General features: G+C 61.7%; 3 protein-coding genes and 1 long non-coding RNA gene across 12 annotated transcripts; 1 reads left to right on the forward strand and 3 right to left on the reverse strand.

Annotated features, from left to right (window-relative positions):
• Window positions 1–310: 310 nt before the first annotated feature.
• Window positions 311–13,020, reverse strand: AP3B2 (adaptor related protein complex 3 subunit beta 2). 5 transcript variants are annotated; one of them, XM_074880488.1, is made up of 28 exons: window positions 12,718–13,020; window positions 9,578–9,653; window positions 9,373–9,447; window positions 9,142–9,237; window positions 8,895–9,055; window positions 8,686–8,752; window positions 8,008–8,190; window positions 7,714–7,890; window positions 7,379–7,476; window positions 7,057–7,111; window positions 6,830–6,901; window positions 6,600–6,662; window positions 6,251–6,383; window positions 6,058–6,167; window positions 5,806–5,982; window positions 5,535–5,721; window positions 5,315–5,433; window positions 4,989–5,100; window positions 3,983–4,181; window positions 3,736–3,907; window positions 3,592–3,646; window positions 3,114–3,220; window positions 2,775–3,006; window positions 2,582–2,666; window positions 1,870–1,967; window positions 1,737–1,760; window positions 1,006–1,144; window positions 311–782 (listed from the first exon to the last, which is right to left on the reverse strand). In XM_074880488.1, exons 1-28 carry the CDS (start codon window positions 12,828–12,830, stop codon window positions 632–634), a joined length of 3,336 nt encoding a protein of 1,111 aa, XP_074736589.1. In that variant the 5' UTR covers window positions 12,831–13,020; the 3' UTR covers window positions 311–631. The 5 variants fall into 5 exon arrangements, with proteins under 5 accessions (XP_074736589.1, XP_074736587.1, XP_074736586.1 ...); XM_074880486.1 differs by having other exon boundaries at window positions 3,739–3,907; window positions 5,270–5,433; XM_074880485.1 differs by having other exon boundaries at window positions 5,270–5,433.
• Window positions 13,021–14,404: 1,384 nt separating this feature from the next.
• Window positions 14,405–15,936, reverse strand: LOC141948193 (uncharacterized). Its single transcript, XR_012630387.1, has 3 exons — window positions 15,310–15,936; window positions 15,017–15,126; window positions 14,405–14,865 (listed from the first exon to the last, which is right to left on the reverse strand). It is a non-coding gene; the product is annotated as an uncharacterized LOC141948193 (long non-coding RNA).
• An 87-nt stretch (window positions 15,937–16,023) lies between these two features.
• LOC141948191 (uncharacterized) lies at window positions 16,024–16,807 on the reverse strand. 3 transcript variants are annotated; one of them, XM_074880354.1, is made up of 3 exons: window positions 16,575–16,807; window positions 16,262–16,494; window positions 16,024–16,169 (listed from the first exon to the last, which is right to left on the reverse strand). In XM_074880354.1, the coding sequence occupies exons 1-3, from the start codon at window positions 16,786–16,788 to the stop codon at window positions 16,149–16,151; spliced, it is 468 nt and encodes a 155-aa protein (XP_074736455.1). In that variant the 5' UTR covers window positions 16,789–16,807; the 3' UTR covers window positions 16,024–16,148. The 3 variants fall into 3 exon arrangements, with proteins under 3 accessions (XP_074736455.1, XP_074736454.1, XP_074736453.1); XM_074880353.1 differs by having other exon boundaries at window positions 16,024–16,186; XM_074880352.1 differs by having other exon boundaries at window positions 16,024–16,494.
• A 1,101-nt stretch (window positions 16,808–17,908) lies between these two features.
• On the forward strand, window positions 17,909–19,596 carry LOC141948192 (AP-3 complex subunit beta-2-like). Of its 3 annotated transcripts, XM_074880356.1 has the most exons (4): window positions 17,909–18,026; window positions 18,490–18,672; window positions 18,797–18,948; window positions 19,186–19,596. In XM_074880356.1, exons 1-4 carry the CDS (start codon window positions 18,024–18,026, stop codon window positions 19,190–19,192), a joined length of 345 nt encoding a protein of 114 aa, XP_074736457.1. In that variant the 5' UTR covers window positions 17,909–18,023; the 3' UTR covers window positions 19,193–19,596. The 3 variants fall into 3 exon arrangements, with proteins under 3 accessions (XP_074736457.1, XP_074736458.1, XP_074736456.1); XM_074880357.1 differs by lacking the exon at window positions 18,797–18,948; XM_074880355.1 differs by having other exon boundaries at window positions 18,490–19,596.
• The last annotated feature ends 147 nt before the right edge of the window (window positions 19,597–19,743 follow it).

Below are 19,743 nucleotides of genomic sequence, written 5' to 3' on the forward strand. Positions count from 1 at the left end.
AAAGCACGAGCAATTCTGCTTTGAATAAATAGCTGGAAACCTCCCAGGACTCCTCAGATCCCGAGTCAGGACGGAACACTTCCTGCCCTCCGCCAAGCCCCAGGGAGCTTTACCCCCACCCTGTCAGTGCCGGGTTTTCTCCAAGAGCCAGCAGCCACCTGATTCAAGCAGTGCCATTCCTGGTGGCCTAAGGGATGGCTGGTCCCCTGATGTCCCCTGCTGCTGCCCCGGAGAGGCTGGCAGAGCCCAGCGTGGGGGCAGTTTGGGGCTGATCTGGCTGCTGTGCACACAAAGCAGAGGAGGGGAAGGGTGCGGGTTCAAGAAGAGCTTTATTGGGAGATCCTGGCCATAATAAATAGGGGTTACACTAGGTGACGGTGGTGAGGGGCTGGAGGCACGCTGTGTTCCCGAGGGGGCTGGAGCCCCCGCCGCCCCTCTGAGCGTGACGTCGCCCTGCATCCCATCCGCCCCGTCCCACTCTTTCCTCCCAGCGGCGAAGCTGGCCCAGGGGTTGCTGCCTGCCGCCCCTCTGGGGATTGGGGCAGGGAATAACCTGGCAGAAATTGGGGCAGAGAGCGTTTCAGGGAGGGGGGTGGGAGGGCAGGGCTGTGGGTGTCGTGGGGCCCAGCCGTCACTGCGCCAGGGCCTGGACGATGTCCTTCACCAGCATGGTGCCGATAACCATCTTCTCGCTGTTGACGGTCAGCTGGGCCGCGGCACCCTCCCGTCGCTCCAGGGTGATGAGCACCAGGCTCCCGCTTGTCACTGTCTTAGCTGCGAACCTGCCCACGGGCAAACACGGGGCTTCAGGGCGAGCTGTCCTCCTGTCACCCTCCCATCCCCCAGGATGATCCAGCAGGGACTGGGGAGGCGTCTGCCACCCGTGGCCACCATCACACGTGGGTTCACACAGGCTCCTTGTCCTAAAGTGTTCCCACTGTGATTCAGGTGGGAATGAAGAGGTGACACAGCGCCTGCCTGGTCCTGCTGTGGGGATCCGGCTACCTGTACTCGTTGTCGGCACCGCAGGGCACGCGGCCCACATTGGCAGCCGAGGTCACTTGCTGGACGATGGCGTGGTCGCTCCGGCATTTCTCAGGCAGCGTCACCTTCTCTGTGATCTCGCTCATGCCCGTCAGCTTCCCTGGAGCAGGCAGCAGAGGAACCTGCCTGTCTCTGACCACGCACCCAGCCGCCGTGTCCCTGCTGGGCCCTGTTTTGCCATCCCCAAACCAAGCCCCTCCAGCTGCCAGCACCCTGCCTCTAGGTCCCCCACGACATCCTGAACTGGCTGCCCTGCTTGCTCCTCTCCAGCCCAGCAGAGACAGATTCAGGAAAATCCTTCTTCCACAAGCCTTCCTGGGCTTGTCCCTGTGTCCCTGCAGGGTGGCAGCAGCCACATCCCTGGGAATGGGCTCCTCCAGTGAGCAACAGCGATGGGGCCGGGTGCTGCAGGACACTGAGCACCCCCTGCTCCGCACAGACCCCCATCCACAGGGCCAGGGTGGGGATGCTGCTGTTTCAGGAGCACGGGGACGTGAGGACAGGGTGTCCCCATCTCTCACCAGACATGGTGGCTGGAAGTGCTAGGGGTGGCACGAGCCCTCCCTGCTGTGCAGAGACCCGGTGGGGCCACCCTGGCGCCAGGATGGTCACCCCAACCCACAGGTTGCGGGGCGTAGGAGGGGGGTGAGGGGAGCAGAGCTAGTCTAGGGGCCTGCCGAGTAGCCACTTACCCTCGCCCAGCCGCGCGAGGTGCTCTAGGGCCACGGCGAGGGCGGCAGAGGGGACAAAATGGGGGGTGAGCGTCGGTGCTGGGGCGGTGGGTGCCCGCGCACCGCCCTGTCCCCATCCCTGTCCCCCACTCACCCTGCTCCTTCTTGAACTCGTTCTCGCTCATGAAGACGGGGGCCATGAGCTCCCCCACGGGTGGCTGGATGGAGACGTAGAAGTGGCGGGTGTGGGTGCTGGGGAGACAGGTGGGTGAGGGGGGTACATGCTCAAAATGTCCCCCCCCACTGTGTCCCAATTCCTGTCCCTGCCATAGGCTGGAGGGAAACTGAGGCACAAAAGGCCTCAGGAATAGGAGGAACCTGTCAGGCTGGACCTGGGGCTGCTGCCTCCTCCTTGTCCCCTGCAGGGAGCCCAGTGCCTTTCCTGCTGTCCCCTGACCACCTCATGCCCACCCCAGTGTCCCCCCTCCCCTGGAAGGACCCTGGTGCCTGTCCTGGTGTCCCCAATCCTCTGGAGGGACCCTGCCCCACTGTCCCCTGGGGCACCCCATCCTCCATCCTCTGGAAGGATGTTGGTGGCTGTCTGGCTGTCTTCAGTGCCCTAGGGCACCCCATACTGTGTCCTGCTGTCCCTTGTCCCCTGGGGTACCCCATGCCCTGTCTGACTGTCACTTGTCCCCTGCTGCTCCATGTCTTTTGGCGGGATGTCGGTGCCCATCCCACTTTCCCCATCCCCTAGGGCACCCATGCCCTGCCCTCCTGTCCCCCATCCCTGGAGCACCCCACGCTGCCCCCATCCCCTGGGACACCCGTCCTGTCCTGCCCGCTGCCCGCCACCGGGCACTCACCACAGCTGGAAGTTGGCCGCCTGGGTGGAGTCGCAAAAGTCGATGCCCATCACCACGCTGGCCGTGTCCCCAGGTGCCAGGCGCTCTGAAACCACAGGGCTGCCACCGTGTCCCATGTCCCCTCCACCAGCCAACCCCTGTCCCTGTCCCCCCTCGCAGCATCACAGCCGTGCCATGCCACGCTGTGCCATACCAATCTCGGGGAACTCCTGGATCCTCATGCCGGAGAGTGGCTTGGGCTCGCTGACCCGCAGGCTCTTCACCTCAGCGTCAGTGTTGTTGGAGATCTGGATCTGGACGGCCACCATGTGGGGGTCCCCCGGGAAGGGTCGGCGGCTGAAGCAGTACTCGACCGAGAGCCCCTCACCCGCCATGCGGTGCAGCAGCTCGTAGGTCCTCACCGCACCAAACGCTGGGCTCAGCAGCTGCAAGGGACCGAGGGACTGGTGTGGGCTGCCCACCCATTCCCTGCAGCCCCTGCTGGAGGCAGGAGTCCTGGGAGCCCCCCAGGAAGGGTGTGGGGGACACTTACGGCGGGTGCCAGGGAGGTGTCGGTGAGCGTGAGTCCCTCCAGGTCGGTCACCAGGCTGGTGGAGACGATGCTGCTGGAGGGGACGGGCTGGGGAGGAGGCGGGGTGACTGCGGGTTGGGGAGAAAAGAGTTAACAGAGCTCTGACAAGCCACAGCCCCATGGGGACAATCCCAGTGGCATAGCCCCATGGGCCAGCCCTGGTGGCACACCTGCATGGGGACAACCCTGTAGGCACAACCGCGTGGGCACGACAGTCCTGTGGGCACAGCGCCAACAGGGACAGCCCCGCTGGCACAGCCACCTGTCCCACAGCCAGCCTCTGGGGACAAGGACTGCTCACCCCACCCGTCCCCATCCCTGCTCAGCAAGTCCCAAAGGACCTGCGGGGCCCTGACCCCACTGGGGCGAATTCCTGTGCCTCAGTTTCCCCAGCACCACCACAATGGCCATCCCCTGCCTGCCCCGGGCAGCCACTCACAGTCATCCAGGTCGAGCAGGGAGATCTCCTTGGGGCCAGCCCTGCTGCTGGGGGGCTGCAAGAGGACAGAGAGATTGGGGGGGGTGTGTGTGAATGGGGGATCTGGGGGTCCCCACACTGCCCCCCAGCTCAGCCCGGCCTCACCGCCTTCCTCCGCTTGGCCTCTGTCTCAGACCCAGAGTCGGAGCCTGAGGAGCTGCTCTCAGAGGCGCTGGCCTCCTCTGATGAGGTCTCGGCACGGCCCTTCCTCCCCTGCGGTGCCTTCTTCTTCTTGGCCTTCTTTGCCCCCTCCTCCTCCTCTTCTTCCTCACTGGGGCTGCGGGGACAGCCCAGCTCAGGGGGGGCTGGGGTGCGGGTTCGGGCAGGGACTCCCCGCCTTCCCAGGGGGTACCTGCCCGCGCTCCCTGGGGCTGCCTTCTGGGACCCTTCCTTCTCCTTCCTCTTCGGCCTCTTCTCCTCCTCCTCCTCCTTGTCCTCTGACTGCTCCCCACTGCCTTCCTCCTCATCTTCCTCCTCCTCTTCCTCGCTGCCAGAGCTGGAGCTGCCGGAGCTGCTGCTGCTGCCGCTCTCCTCGCTGACAGACTCGGGCTCTGTGGGGGGGTCACAGCTCAGCCCTGCTGCTTGCGTCCCCCCCATGGCTCCTGGCTGCATCCCACCACATCCCCCCATGGCTCTCTGCTGCATCCCGCTGCATCCCCCCATCCTGCTGCATCCCGCTGCATCCCCCCATCCTCCCACTGCATCCCCACACCTGCTGTTGCATCCCCACTGCATTCTCCCATTGCATCCTGCTGCACCCCTGTGTCCCTTCACTGCACCCCCACTGCATCCCTGCATCCTTCTGCTGCAGCCCTGTGCCTCCCTCACTGCATTTCAATCCTCTACTGCATCTCCACATCCACTGCCTCCCTCTTCATCCTGCTGCATCCCTCCCACTGCACCCTTGTATCCTCCCACTGCATCCCCACATCCTCCTACTGCATCCTGCTTCATCCCAGCACCCTCTGCGGCCTCCCACTGCATCCCCACACCCTCCCACTGCATCCCCGCATCCCTCTACTGCATGCCCACTGCACCCCCGCATCTTCCCACTGCATCACACTGTATCCCCAGAACCCCCACTACATCCCTGCTTCCCCCCACTGCATCCCCGCATCCCCCTACCACGTCCCTCCATGTCCCCTGCCACGTCCCCACCAAGATGGGATGTCCCCACTGCAGTGTCCCCTGCCTGATGCCCCACTGTGGTGGTCCCTGCCTCGTGCCCCCCATGGTGTCCCTTGTCTGATGCCCCATCATGGTGGCTCCTGCCCCATGCCCCATTGTGGTGGCACCTGCCTGATGTCCCTGCCACAGTTGCCCCCGCCCCATGCCCTTCCGTGCCACCAGGTCCTCACCGCTGTCCGCCGACTCCGTGGGCCCCGATTCACCCTCCGAGTCGGAGTAGAAAGGTTTCTCCACCTTCTCCTTCCTCTTCTCCCGGCTGGTGCACTTGGTCCACTCAGGAACCTGCTGGCACAGTGTTGATGGAGTGGGGCCATCACCCATGGGTGGGGCGCCCAAACGGCAGCGCTTGCCCCGCTCCTGTCCCCAGGCGGGTGCGTAGGCCCCAGAGAGGGGACATGGGGCAACTGGGCAGCACCTGGGCACCTTCACGACCTTGAGACGATGCCCCCACCTTGGCCCTGCCATGCACGTGAGCACCCCAGGGTGCTCCACGCACCTCCACGTTCCTCACGGAGGGGTCAGGGGCCTCGTCTGGCCAGTCTGGCAGCTCCTGGTAGCCCACAGCCTTGGCGTTGAGCAGGTGGGACAGGGAGCCCAGCTGGAAATGGTCCCGATCTACAGCGAAGTGAGAGGTGGCAGCAGCTCAGGGACAGCCATGCAGCATCATGGTGACAGCTGGCCCTGTGTCCCCATGCCCTGTGATCAGGGGTGGGTACCTTTGAAGGAGGACTCCAAGATGGGAGCGGGTTTTTGGGCCAGGAAGAGCTTCTTGGCATACTTGTTGAGGGCCCCGCTCTTCTCAGTGGGCACAATGAGCTGGCGGATGAAGCGAGCCCGGTCACGGATGTCGTAATTCTGGTCATACTTTGCCAAGTTGAGGACGTACTGGGTCAGCAGCTTGCTCTGCGCCAGAGGACATGCTCAGGGCCAGGCTCTCTCTCCCCAGTGGGGAAACTGAGGCGTGCCGTTGGGCCACATCCCTGGTACCTGCTTGGAGTTGGTCAGGTAGAGCTTAGCTGCCAGATTGATGACCTGCAACTTGACGATGTCCTCCTCGTTGGTAAAGGACTTGGCCATCTTGCGCAGCACGTCGGGTGCGATCTTGGGCACGTGCTCACAGTACTCGCCGATGAGCCACAAGATGCTGGCCCGTGCCATCGGCACCTGCAAAATGCCCCCGGGCACATGGCACCGCTGCCACTCCCCTGGTCCTGTGGGCCATGCAATGCCCCCACCCACCTGGATGTTGTCAGTGAGCTTGGCCATGTGCTTAATGATCTCGCTGTGCTGGGCCGGCTGCATCTGCAGCAGCTTTTTGATGACCACCACAGATTCGGCCACTACCAGCTCTGCGGGCAGAGACCCGGACCCAGTGAGGTCCTGCCCTGAGAGTGCTGGAGCCCCCATTTCACCCCTCACCACATGCACTCACCATCCCGGTTGGAGAGGAGCTGGACCAGGCCATTGAGACAGGTGTCCCGCACCTTCCCAATGTTGGTGGCACAGCGCCCAATGGCTTGGATGGTGGCCGCCACGAAGTCCTTGTCCATGCTGCGGATGTAGGTCTGCGCAAGCATGGGGGACACACACGACATGTCACCCACATGCCAGTGCTGGCCATCCCCCCTTGTGGTGGTCACACATTGGGGCTCTTTGGAGCCACCCATGGGGTTGGCATGGCCTCAGCCTACTCCTCCTGGGGGAGCTCTCCTCCATCCCCTCCGTGGTGGTGTTTTGGCACCCAGAGCCACCCTGGTGGCCTCAGTATGGCCATGGCATACCTGGAACTCCCGCAGGATGGTGGAGATGTTGGTCTCGTTGGCCAGGTTGGTGAGGACCTCCAGCTGTGGGAAAGAGGAAGAGATGGGTAGCATGGGGGCATGGTGCCAGCACACAGGGTCCTTGCTGTCCTCCTGTCCCCAGGGCATGGAGGACAGCTGCCCCACAGGGAAGGGCTCCATGAAGCCCCAAAGCCACCAGTGATGGGTTCTGCTGGGTGTTTCCAGCTCACCTTGAGGATCTTGATCTGCGTGGGGTCCGTGGAGCGAATGTAGAAGCTCTTCAGGTAGGGCTCAAACATCCCCTGCATGCAGAGCCAGCGGTGTTAGTGCCACCCCTGTCCCCCCTCTTTGGCAAGGCCACCCGCAGGCAGCTGGCCCTGGTGACGCTGTTGGCTAGCCCTCATTCTGCTCCTGAGTCAACAGGGCCAATTCCTCCCACACTGAGCCTGAGACTTACCCGCCGTTTGATGGACATGGTGGCCACATTCTGCAGCACGACATACTGCACCTCGCTGTGGAAACAAAGAGGGGACGACCATCAGCGGGCAGGGCTGACCCCCCCAGCAGGTCCCTGTGAAGATGGAGCAGGACCCACCACCAGGCTGGTGCCACCACAGTGCTGCCACACCAGGCTGGGCCAAAAAGCCCTCTTTTTTGGCAGTTCACCCCAATCCAACATTGACTTTTTGGGGGTCTCTCCCAGGGTCTTGGGGCTGCCCATGGGTCCTACCAACCAGGGTGGCAGGGTAGGGGACCACCGCAACCCAGGTGCCACAGACCTGTGACTCCGCAGGAGCCGCACCAGCGCCTTGGCGATGACACCAACCTCCGCCTTGGGGGCCAGATGGAAGTAGAGCTGCGCCACGGCCATCACCACCTGTGGGGACACACCCGAGCATCATCCAGTGGGCGCGGGGACACCCCAAGGGATGACTGTGTCCCCCAGTGTCCCACCCAGCAGCACCTAGAGGAAGCCCATCCCTGGGGATACCCATCCCTGGCTGTTCCTCAAGCACCCCGGTGGCTCCTTGGCTGGTGGGGACATCACGAGCCCAGGCTGATGGACACCACCGGTGGCCTCCAGGGATGGACAAGGCTGGGGCAGGGGGCTCACCGCGGCATTGCGGCTCTGCAGCAGGGGCTTGGTGTTGCGCAGGAGCAGGCGGTGGTCGGGGTCCATGACGTAGGGCTTGCGCTTGGCCAACGAGGCCGCCTCTGCCTTGGCGTCCTTGGCATCCTCGTCCTCGGAGCCGTAGAAAGCCTTCTCAGCACTCTCCTCCAGTAAGGACTCCTGCCAGTAGGTGGGACGCCTTGCACCCCCCAGCAGCACCTCTCCTTCACCTCACCTCCCTGAGGGCTCTCAGGGCACCCCAAGGCTCCTGGGGCACCCCGAGGCGCCCACACTCACATTCTGGTTGGGGCTGAGGAACTGGGTGCGGGCGTAGCGGGTCAGCATGTTGATGATGACCACCTGCCCCCACTCCTCCACATCAATGAGCAGGTTGCAGAGCTTGCGGTAGTTCTTGTGGATGAGGTCGATGCGCTCCGGGCAGACCTCCTCGAATGCCATCACCACGCTGCCGGCCACCAGCTGGGGAGGGAAAGCCTGGGGTGACTCACCAAGGTGCTGGCATCTTCATCATGATGCTGGCTTGATGGGGATGGTGGCATCCCTGTGAGGATGCTGGTTTGGTGGGGATGGTGGCATCTCCATGAGGATGCCAGCTCAGTGAGAATGGCTGCATCCCTGCGAGGAAGCTGGGTTGTCAGGGATGGCTGCATCCCTGCGAGGATGCCACCTCAGCGGGGAGAGTGGCATCCCTGTGAGGATGCTGGTTTGGTGGAGATGGTGGCTTCCTCGTGGGGATGCAGGTTCAGTGAAGATGGTGGCCTCCCCACGAGGATGTTGGTCTGCTGGGGACAGCAGCATCCCCACAAGGACGCCAGCTCTTCAGGGATGGCTGCATCCTCATGAAGACACCAATTTGGTGGGGGGGGACATCTGCATCCCCGTGAGGATGCCGGCTAAGTGGGGATGGTGATGTCCCCAGATTTAGGGGCAGGGGAGACACGGTGCCCTGCTCACCGTGGTCTTGTCCGCCAGCAGCTTCTCGATCACTTCGATGAGCTGGTCCTTCTGGTCCGAGTCGAGGCTGCGAGGGAAGAGCAGGGCAGGTATGGCCGGACCAAACTCTCCCCCATCCCTGCCTGTGCCTGCCTGCACCAAGCAGCTGAGACCCCAGCACTGGCCCCTTATTGGTACCTCCAAAATTTAGCAGCTGACCCCCCCATTACCTGTACAGCTTGGGGATGGCATGAGCGGCTGTCTTGCGCACATACGGGGACATGTCCGAGGCAGCCTCCTTGATGGCCAACATCATGATGGGCACGATGATGGGCACACGGATGCTGGAGAGGACCCGCAGGGCGCTGGCACGGATCAGCTGGTTGGGGTCCTGTGGGGACATGCGGGGGGCTGCAGCACAGCCGTGGGGGGCTCACTGCTCCCCCAGACCCTCCCTGGGTCCCCAAACCAGCCCACCTTGAGTCCTCGCTGGAAGGTGGAGATGGAGAGCAGGGCCAGGTCCTGCTGCTCCTCTGCGTAGCGCACCAGGTAGACGTACACCAGCTTCTTCACCTATGGATGAAGGTGGTAGAGCCACCTCAGAGCCCCCCCAAAACGCAACCCATCCCCAAAACCCTCCTTCAGGAGAGGCACCAGACCCTGGGGACACCCATGGGTGCCACCAGGACCATCCAAGACCTTCCTCACCTCGATGTTCTTGCAGGCAACATTTTTCACCACGGCTGGGAAGAGGTCGGAGGCGTTTTTACCCCGGGCGATCATCTAGGGGGCAAAGGAACAGCATGACACCGGGCGGGCAGCTCGGCACAGCTCGGCACAGCACGTCATGACACGGCACGGCTCAGCGCAGCACGGCTCGGCACCGGGCCCTGCCGGTGGCAACAACACCCACCGCCACGATCCTCTTCATAGCCTCCAGCTTCAGCGAATCCTTGTTGCTATCGAGCATCTCCTTGAGGTCATCATGCCTGTACCACATCGTGGGGAAAAAAAAATCCCATTTTCCATTTTTAGCCATTTTTAACCATTTTTAGTCTTTTTTACTGCTCCCAGCCTGCCATCAGGCTGGCAACCCAACCCTTCACCATGCAATATTTATGGGGACAGGAGTTGGGTTACACAGGTGAAAGAGGAGCCAGAGGGACCAGCGTGGTGCTGGAACCCATCTCTGTCTCCATCCTGGGTGCTGGGATGAGGACCCTGTCCCATCCTGGCTGTGGTTGTCACCCCAGGATGTCCTCAAATCGCTTCCCAGGCAGCAGGTGCCCATCACCGGCTCCATCCAGACACCAGCCCAGCTTGGCTGTGTCCCTTGTCCCCTCATGGGCATGGTGCCGTAGATGTGCCAGTGCGCCCCGATGCAGAGCCCTTCCCCGGTCCCCTCCCTGGGCTGGGAAAACGCCACCAGCCTTTTATAAGGCTGGTTGTCACCACCGTCCACTTTTCTAAGGATTTCTGTCCCTACCAAACCGGGGGGACCTGCAAGGCTGCATCCACCCACAGCAGCTGGGGGTGGCACCTGTGGGACGATGCTCGGCCCAAGCCACCATCACCAGAGGGTCCTGGGGGGCTCCTTGGAGGGGTCTTACCGCGGTGGTGGCCCAGTGCCGGTGGCCACCGTGGGCTTGGGGTTGGCGAGCGGCCGCAGCTCGTCAGCTCGCAGGGCGCTGTAGCAGGCGGGTTGTCCAGCCTCGGTGGCCAGCACCGGGCTTGTCACCTCCTCGGCCGTGTCACCACCCGCCGTTTTTTTCGGCCGCCCGGCTGGCCCCGCTGGTAGCTGCCGCAGCAGCTTCTGCACCGGCGGCAGGGACAACATGGCTTTGGCTGGGGGTGGTGGCCCTGGGGACAGTGGCAGGGCTGTGGCCCCGCTCCTCCTCCCAGCACCACCGGCTGAAACCTGATGCTGTTGTTGGGGTTGGGTTGCAGCTGCAATTGGAACGCCCTTCCCGGTGGACAAGGCCACCCCAGGGTGTCACATCCCAAGTGACACCTGTCCTGCAGCTGGGGCCTGGGGACATTGCAGGGAGCTCCTTCCCTGGGTGCTTTGAGTGGCTCAGTCCTGGCCAGGGACCCCATGTCATGATGGGACACCCACCTGGGTGGTGGGGTGGCAGGATGGGACACCTGTGGGTGTCCCACCAGGGTGGCGGGGTGCCACATGGGGGGCATTTCTCTTGTCCTATGTGCCACACACAGCTCATGGGGACGGAGACAGATCTGGTGTGGCCTCAAGGAGATGGGCTCCAGGGCAGGGCAGCACGCAGGTGATGGGGACACTGCCAGGGGGTCAGGGATGGGGGGACACTGCCTGCATGGGGGACACCGCCAGACAGCGGGGATTGGGGGACACTGCCAGCATGGGGGACAGTGCCAGGGGGTCAGAGATGGGGGCACCTGGCCAGACTGAGGGACACTGCCGGAGGGCAGGGATGGGGGTACACTGCCAGAGTGGGGGACACTGACGGCAGGTCACTGAGGGGACCTGGCCAGACTGGGGGACAGGGCTAAGGTGGTCAGGGCTAAGGGACGCTGCCAGACTGGGGGACAGTGCCAGTGGGACAGAGTGGGGGGGACACTGCCAGACTGGGGGACACTGACAGTGAGGGTCAGGGTCGGGGGACACTGCCACAGTTGGGGACAGGAACACTGCCAGGCTGGAGGACACTGCCAGACTGGGGGACATTTGCTGGGTGGCACCCGGCCAAACTGAGGGACAGTGCCAGGGGTTCATGGAAGGGGGGGACACTGTGAGATGGGGACGCTGCCAGCGGGTCATGGGTGGGGAACACTGCCAGACTGGGGGATGCTGCCAGGGGGTCAGGGAGGGGGGGACGCTGTGAGATGGGGACACTGCCATGGATGGGGGACACATCCAGAGTGGTGGACACTGCCAGGGTGTCAGGGGACACTGTCATACTTGGGGACACTGCCAGGGGGTCAGGGAGGGGGGACACATCCTGACTAGGGCAGACTGCTCACAGGACAGGGCTGGGGGCACACTGCCAGACTGGGGGAAGGTGGTAGCAAGTCAAGGAGAGGGGACACATCCAGACGGGGGGACACTGCCAGGGGGTCAGGACTGTGGGGTCACTGCCTGAGTGGGGGACACTGCCAGGGGGTCAGGGAGGGGAGGGGAGGACACTTCCTGAGTGGGGGACACTGCCATGGGGCCAGAGACAGGGGATACATCCGGACTGGGGGACACTGCTGGGGGGGGCGGGACTGGGTTGGGGGATACTGCCAGAGTGGGGGGACAGTGCATCAGGGCTGGGGGGACACTGCCAGATTTGGGGATGCTGCCGAGGGGTGGGGGGGGTGCCACTGCCAGAGAGGGAGGGGGGCACTGCTACAGCATTAGGGAGGGGTGCAGGGATGGGGGACACTGGCAGTGAGTCAGGGAGTGGGGACACTGCCAGACGGGGGACACTGCCAGCAGGTCAGGGTGGGGGGGACACATCCAGCATGGAGGACACTGCCAGGACACTGGGGGGACAAAGGGGCCCGACGTTCCTGCAGTTCTGGGGACCCCCCCGTTCCTCTGTGTCCCTGTCCCTCCTCACTCCAGCAGCCTCTCCCAGCCAGGGGTGACATTTTTCAGCTCCCCCCCTGCTGGGGACCTGGATGGGGGAGGTGCTGTCACCTGGGGACACCTGCGAGAGCCGGCGGGAGCCAGCAGAGCCCGAGGAGGGACACTGTGCCCGGGGTGCCCCCAGCCCAGGGGTGGGGGGTGCAGTGGGGGTCCCCGTGCATCCCCCCCCCCGCCACACTGTCTCCAAACGCCCGTATTTTTCCCCCGAAACCCTCCCCGGCCTTTGCAACCTGCAGCGGTGGCGGCATGACCGCGTCCCCTGTCCCCATCCCCGTCCTCACCCTCCTCCCCGTCCTCATCCTCCTCCCCATCCCCACCCCAGGGGCCGTGGCGAGCCCCCACTCAGGTACCACGTCCCCCGCAGGGTCGGCGGCCAAGGCCCGCGGTGGCGACCACCCGGCCGGGCTCGGCTATTGTCCCCAGTGCCCCCGCATTGTCCCCACCTCTTGTAGTCGGAGGAGAAGATGCCGCCGCTGGCGGGGTCGTGGCCGTACTCGGGCTCCCCCAGGCTGGAGGAGCCCCCCTTCTCCTCGCCGTAGGCCGGGCTGGCGGCCATGGCGGCGGGTGCGGGGGGATGCGGCCGGTTGGGATGCCGGGACTGATGTCACCGGCGTGCGGGGCCGGACCGCCCGGCGCTCCCCGGCCGCGGGGCGCGGGGGCTCCGCCCGGGCGGGGAGCCCCTCCCGACACCCCCAGAAGGGGTCCGCAGCCCCGCAGCCCCCCGCCCTGTGCACGGGTTCGGTGCCAGGCAGCGCTGCAATGGGTGTGATTTGGGCTAGGACGGTGTTTGGGACGCGCTCATGCGGTGTTACCTACAGCTCAGAGCCCGTAGAGCGTGATGGTTGTGTAATTACACATCTGTGCGTTCGGTTACACTGTACCGCATTAAAACAGTTTATATCATATTACATCATATTTTATTACTATTTCATCAATACATTACAGAGTATATGGATTATAGTATATGCATATATATCTGTATATATGTACGCAGTATATATATTTTATATATATTATAGTATTATATATGTATTATATTAGGTATATATTATAATACATATTATATCATATATTATATTGTATTATGTCGTACACTATTGTACATTTGCCATATTGTACATTGTACATCTGGCCAGCAGGGACAGGGAAGGGATCTTACCCCTGTACTCGGCACTGGTGAGGCCGCACCTCGATGACTGGGTTCAGTTTTGGGCCCCTCACTCCAAAAAGGCCATTGAATGACTCGAGCGTGTCCAGAGAAGGGCAACGGAGCTGGTGCAGGGTCTGGAGCACAGGTCTGATGGGGAGCGGCTGAGGGAACTGGGGGGGTTTAGTGTGGAGAAGAGGAGGCTGAGGGGAGACCTCCTGGCCCTCTGCAACTCCCTGAAAGGAGGGTGCAGAGAGGGGGGATGAGTCTCTTGAGCCAAGTAACAAGTGATAGGACAAGAGGGAATGGCCTCAAGTTGCACCAGGGAAGGTTTAGACTAGATGTCAGGAAGTATTTCTTTACAGAACGGGTTATTAGGCAGTGGAATGGGCTGCCCAGGGAGGTGGTGGAGTCCCCATCCCTGGAGGTGTTTAAGAGTAGGGTCGACATGGCGCTGAGAGATATGGTGTAGATGGGAACTGGCAGTGTTAGGTTAATGCTTGGACTAGATGATCTTCAAGGTCCTTTCCAACCTATTTGATTCTGTGATTTATTGTATTAAATACTATATATTATATGCTACATGCTATATACTATGTACCATATATTGTATGTTGTTACAGATTATATTAATTATATGATATTATATATTATATATACTCTATATTCAATCATGCTACATTATACATAATCCATTCTACATTCTATAGCATATATATATGCTATATGTCATATATGTTATGCATGTTATGTATTATACTACATATAGTACATTGCAGATTATATTTCATTATATCCTCTATAGTCTACTCTGTATTCTATATTTGTTCATATTATATCATGTACTCTACAATACACGTTATATAGCATATGGTATACTGTATATGATGTGTTATGTATGGGATCATATTAAATAATATTATTTATTATTATTATAGACACTACTATAAACATTAATAATAATAAAATATAACAACAACAACAACAATAATAATAATTTTCATCGCAGGTAATTATTGATATTGGCAGATATTTCAGTGATTACGTTTCTTTGCAGCTCGCAAGCTCCAAGGCAGTGGTTGCCAGTCAGGCAGCTCTCACCCCGTCCCGCAGCAGTGAGGCACAGAGGGAAAACGGGCACGTTTCAGGCAGGAAAAAATAATGAAGCATCTAACAAATGGATGGCAATTAAGCTCCAGCAAGTGGAAAGGACCTACACCCCCCAAAAAAACGTCGTTCCCTGGGGTGAGGCGTTGGAGTGTGCGGGGCGACAGTGGAGCTCCTCTGTGGGTCGGGGGGATCGTCCCTGGCGGGAGGCGGTGGCCGCCGACCCTCATATCACGTCTGTCAAACGTCTGGTGTCCATGGGGAAGAGCACGATGTCCCTGGGCTGCAACTCGCCCTCCGACACCTCCGTGAAGACTCACCCATGGACAGCAACTCCCTTAAACAGCAGAAACAGGAGCGTCAAATTCTGCCTCAGCTAACGGTGCCGGGGAGGGAAGGTGAGGAGGCAGCAGAACCAGCCCCATCACCCCCCAACACCCCCCGAGCCCCCACGCTGCCAGTGGAGGTCTTGCCAAGCTCCTACTTACATATCGGCTTAATGTCTGCAAGGAGAGAGGAACAGAAATGTGGTGTCAGCGCTGTGCTCGTGCCGTGCTGCCCATGTGCGGAGGACAGGGTCCCACCCTGCCATCACACCCTGCCCGTGATGGCTCCTGTCAAGCCCAAGGGCTTGGCTCGGGCAGAAGTCACCCGTCCTTCCGAACTTCTCTGAGCTGGGGACATCCCAGGACAAGCCCCTTCATTGCCTCAGCCCCGTCCCGGAGTGACGGTGGTGCAGGCAGCTGCCTGCAAAGGGGTGTGAAGGTGGGAGCATCCTTACCTGGCCCATTAGCAGTGATGTCCCTGGGACAGAGCTGGGCTGCCGGCACCTCCACCAAGGGCTGTGGGAAATGCAGCTGGGATGGCTCCTGCCGGGGTCAGCCCTGACCTCACATCATTCCTGACGCACTTGAGAGGCAGGGAAAGGCTGAAAGCAAAACCAAAAGCAGCACAAAGTCCAGGAAAACCCCAGATGGGTTTTTGCACCTCTTAAAGCTGGGGTTAATTTGCTAATTCCACCTGAAATGTTAAGTTTGGGAACTGAGGGAGGTGAGGGGGGAGATGCTGGAAATGCTCTTGAGGCAGAGGAGCTGCAGGACATCTCCAAAAGTGTGTGTCATGCTGCGACCTCCCACCCACCTGCAGGAGTCCTTCCTCCAGCCCCAGCCTGGACCCAGGATTGACCCCTGCGGTCCACCACCCGTGACTGGCCTCCAACCAGAGGTGGTCCAGCCCTTTGGCCAGTTATAAACCAGCAGCTCAGAGAGTATTTATTGTGATGGTTGAAATTTGTCACCGGCAACGAAAGAGGCATCTGTTTATCTCAGGAGGCCACAGGAAGCAAAGAGTGGCTACACCGTTTGAGGGACGCAGGCAGGCAGGGTGGGGGGTGGGTGGGGCTGACATTGCTTACTGGTGGCTTCGGGGAAAGGAGCTTCTGGGAAAAGGAAAATGAAAGTGAAAACAACACAAATCAAACAGGCTTGGGACAGGCTCTTGGTGCAACCGTTAAGCGTTTATTGCCGCACAAGAGGGATGCCAAAGGTGTCGGTGCAACGCTGGTCCCCCGGCGAAGGATGACCCAGCCCTGCGCGTCCCCCGGGCACATCACCGCCTGAATCACTGCAGCGCTGGGGACACCTGGGAGAGAAGCTGGGCTGTGGTGACGCTCGGCCGGAGCGGGCGTCGGGGTGCCCCGGAGTGCTGGCACCCGCTATGGCGGTGGCACCCACCATGGCGCCGGCAAATTGTCCCAGGCCCAGCAGGGAGAGGGCGAAGTGGACGCAGTTGCAGGTGACGGCGTCGTACTCCAGCGCCTGGTCCATGGCCGCCCGGATGCGGCGCTGCAGGGCGGCTGCGTCCAGCCCTCCCTTCCTGCGCAGCATCTTGGCCGGGCCCCGCGTCCGCAGGAGGTAGCTCTTGCCGTGCTTGGCCACGATCCCTGATGGGGACGTCCCTGAGCTGCCTGCGGGGTGGAGGGGACGCTGTACCCGATCTCCCTTCCACGGGGATGCCCGCGCAGCGTAACCACCCCCTGGGGCTCACCTTCCAGGTGGATGATCTCCCCGTCACCGCAGTAGATGCCGGCGTGGGTGCCCCACCAGCCGGGACCGCCTGAGGCCAGCGGGAAGAGGAAGAGATCGCCGGGCTGGGGCTCAGCCGCCCCATTGGGGACCACGTTGAAGTGCTGGCCCAGCAGCCCCTCGCAGAGGAAGAACGCCGCCGTGCTCGCTGCCCCGGCCACCGCCTGGGGACCCATCTGTGTTTTAGGGCCAGTGGTGCCCCGGGGACACCGGCAGCATCACTGACCCACTGGCTCATGCCCCATGCCCGGTGGCTTGGGCACAGCTTGATTCTCCATGGATGGGGAAACCCTCTGAGAAGGGGACATCTCCTCTAGGTGCTGAGCACCCACGGGTGCTGAGGAAAAGGCAGCGTGTGCCGGATTTGGCCCTGCTGGGCCACGGGTGAGATGGGTGGTGCAGGGCGCAGAGGAGATGCCAGCACATACCTGCCTGGAGCTGCTCACCTGGAGGGATAAAGAGCCGGCGTCAGCCCTGGTGGCGTTGGGGAGATGGGACCCAAGGCACCGGTGTCATGGCTCAGCCCCTGCCCGAACTGCTGCCATCCGCCTGCTGGAGCCCCTGGCATGGATCCCTGTGTCAGCACTCCCAAACCTGTCGCACTCAGGAGCCCAGCCATCGCCAGAGCTGTTGAAATGGCCTGTCCGGGGGACACAGGGTCTGCACCAGGGTGCTCACCTGTGGGGAGAGGGGACAGAGCCAGCCTGGGACCCACCCTCTGCTGGCACCCATCCCCTGCTGGCACCCGCCCCTGCTGGCACTCACCCCTGGTAGCACCCACCCTGGTACCAGCCCATCCCCTGCTGGCACCCACCCTTGCCAGCACCCACCCTTGCTAGGACCCTGCCACGCTAGCATCCACCCTTGCTAACACCCCCCTTTTCCAGCACCCCCCCTTTCTAGCACCCATCCCCAGCCCACTGCAGCCTCCCAGCACCCGCACACCCCCAGCACCCCCAGACTCAGCACTGGGCAGGTCCCAACCATGGGGTCCATGGGCACTGGGTGCCACCGCAGTGGGGTGGGGCCACCTGGGTGCGGGTGTCCTCAGTGCTGGCTCCCCCTTTACCTGTGTGAGGAGGTTCATCTGCAAGGAGAAAACACGATGTCCAGAGAGGGCCGTGCCTGGTCCCACCTCGGGGACCTCTCTGTCCCCACATTGTTGTGGTGCCACGTTGCCATGCTGAATCTCAAGCGCCTTGGGCACTGTGCCAGCTGCTGTGTCAGCTATTGGTGGGACAGGCGGGTGGCCGAAAACACCGGTGGGCGGTGACACGGCCGAGGAGGTGACAAGCCCGGTGCTGGCCACCGAGGCTGGACAACCTGCCTGCTACAGCGCCCTGCGAGCTGATGAGCTGTGGCCGCTCGCCAACCCCAAGCCCACGGTGGCCACCGGCACGGGGCCACTGCAATGGTAAGACCCCTCCAAGGAGCCCCCCAGGACCCTCTGGTGACAGTGGCTCTGGCCAAGCATCGTCCCACAGGTGCCACCCCCAGCTGCTGTGCGTGGATGCAGCCTTGCACATCCCCTGCTTCAGTGGGGATGGATGTCCCTTAGAAAAGGGGTTGGTCGTGGCATTTTTGCAGCCCAGGGAGGGGACCAGGGAAGGGCTCTGTGTCTTGTCCCAACTGATATGGCATCTTTGTGGTGTTGCAGCCGTCCCTGCAGGGCTGGCATCCTTGTGGGGATGCCACTGTGCCCACTGATCCAGCATCCACGCAGGGATGCAGCTGTCCCCAGAGCCAGTGTCCTCATGCGGATGTCACTGTCCCCACCAAACCAGCATCCTCACAGGGCTGCCACCATCCCCATCAAGCCAGCATCATGATGAAGATGCCAGCACCTTGGTGAGTCACCCCAGGCTTTCCCTCCCCAGCTGGTGGCCGGCAGCGTGGTGATGGCATTCGAGGAGGTCTGCCCGGAGCGCATCGACCTCATCCACAAGAACTACCGCAAGCTCTGCAACCTGCTCATTGATGTGGAGGAGTGGGGGCAGGTGGTCATCATCAACATGCTGACCCACTACGCACGCACCCAGTTCCTCAGCCCCAACCAGAGTGTGAGTGTGGGTGCCTTGGGGTGCCCCAGGAGCCTCGGGGTGCCATGGGAGCCGTGGTTTGGGCCAGGGGGTGGGGTGAAGAAGGGTGCTGCTGGTGGCTGCAAGGCGTCCCACCTGCTGTTAGGAGTCCTTACTGGAGGTGAGCACCAAGAAGGCTTTCTACAGCTCCGAGGAGGAGGATGCCAAGGTGGAGGCAGCCTCGTTGGCCAAGCAGACCCAGACCACCGCCTACTCCTGTGCAACACCGAGCACCTGCTGCAGAGCCGCAATGCCGCAGTGAGCCCCCACCCCCAGCCCTGTCCATCCCTGGAGGCCACCGGTGGTGTCCATCAGCCTGGGCTCGTGATGTCCCCACCAGCCAAGGAGCCACCGGGGTGCCTGAGGAACAGCCAGGGATGGGCATCCCCAGGGATGGGCTTCCTCTAGGTGCTGCCGGGTGGGACACTGGGGGACACAGCTGTCCCTCGGGGTGTCCCCACGCCCACCGGATGACGCGCGGGTGTGTCCCCACAGGTGGTGATGGCTGTGGCGCAGCTCCACTTCCACCTGGCACCCAAGGCTCCTAGTAGGGCCTGTGACCCTGTGGAGAGGAGCTCATGCTGGAGCAGTTTGTGAAGAACTGCAGCCCCTGGGAAGGACCCACATTGGAGAAGTGGGTGGAGGACAGTCTCCCGTGGGTGGGAGCCCAGGCTGGAGCAGGGGAAGAGTGTGAGGAGGAAGAAGCAGCAGAGACAACGTGTGATGAACCGACCACAACCCCCATTCCCCATCCCCCTGCGCTGCTCAGGGGGAGGAGGTGGAGTAACTGGGAGTGAAGTTGATCCCAGGATGAAGGGAGGGGTGGGGGGAAGGTGTTTTGAGATTTGTTCTTATTTGTCATTATCCTACTCTGATTTGATTGGCAATAAATGAAATTAATTTCCCTGAGTTGAGTCTGGTTTGCCCGTGACAGCAATCGCTGAGTGACCTCCCTGTCCTTATCTCGACCCACGAGCCTTTCATCACAGTTTCCTCCTCTCTCCTTGTCCCGCTGAGGAGGGGGAATGACAGAGCTGCTGGGTGGGTATCTGG

This window comes from Strix uralensis, chromosome 11, assembly GCF_047716275.1.
Source record: "Strix uralensis isolate ZFMK-TIS-50842 chromosome 11, bStrUra1, whole genome shotgun sequence".
Lineage (NCBI taxonomy): Eukaryota > Metazoa > Chordata > Aves > Strigiformes > Strigidae > Strix > Strix uralensis.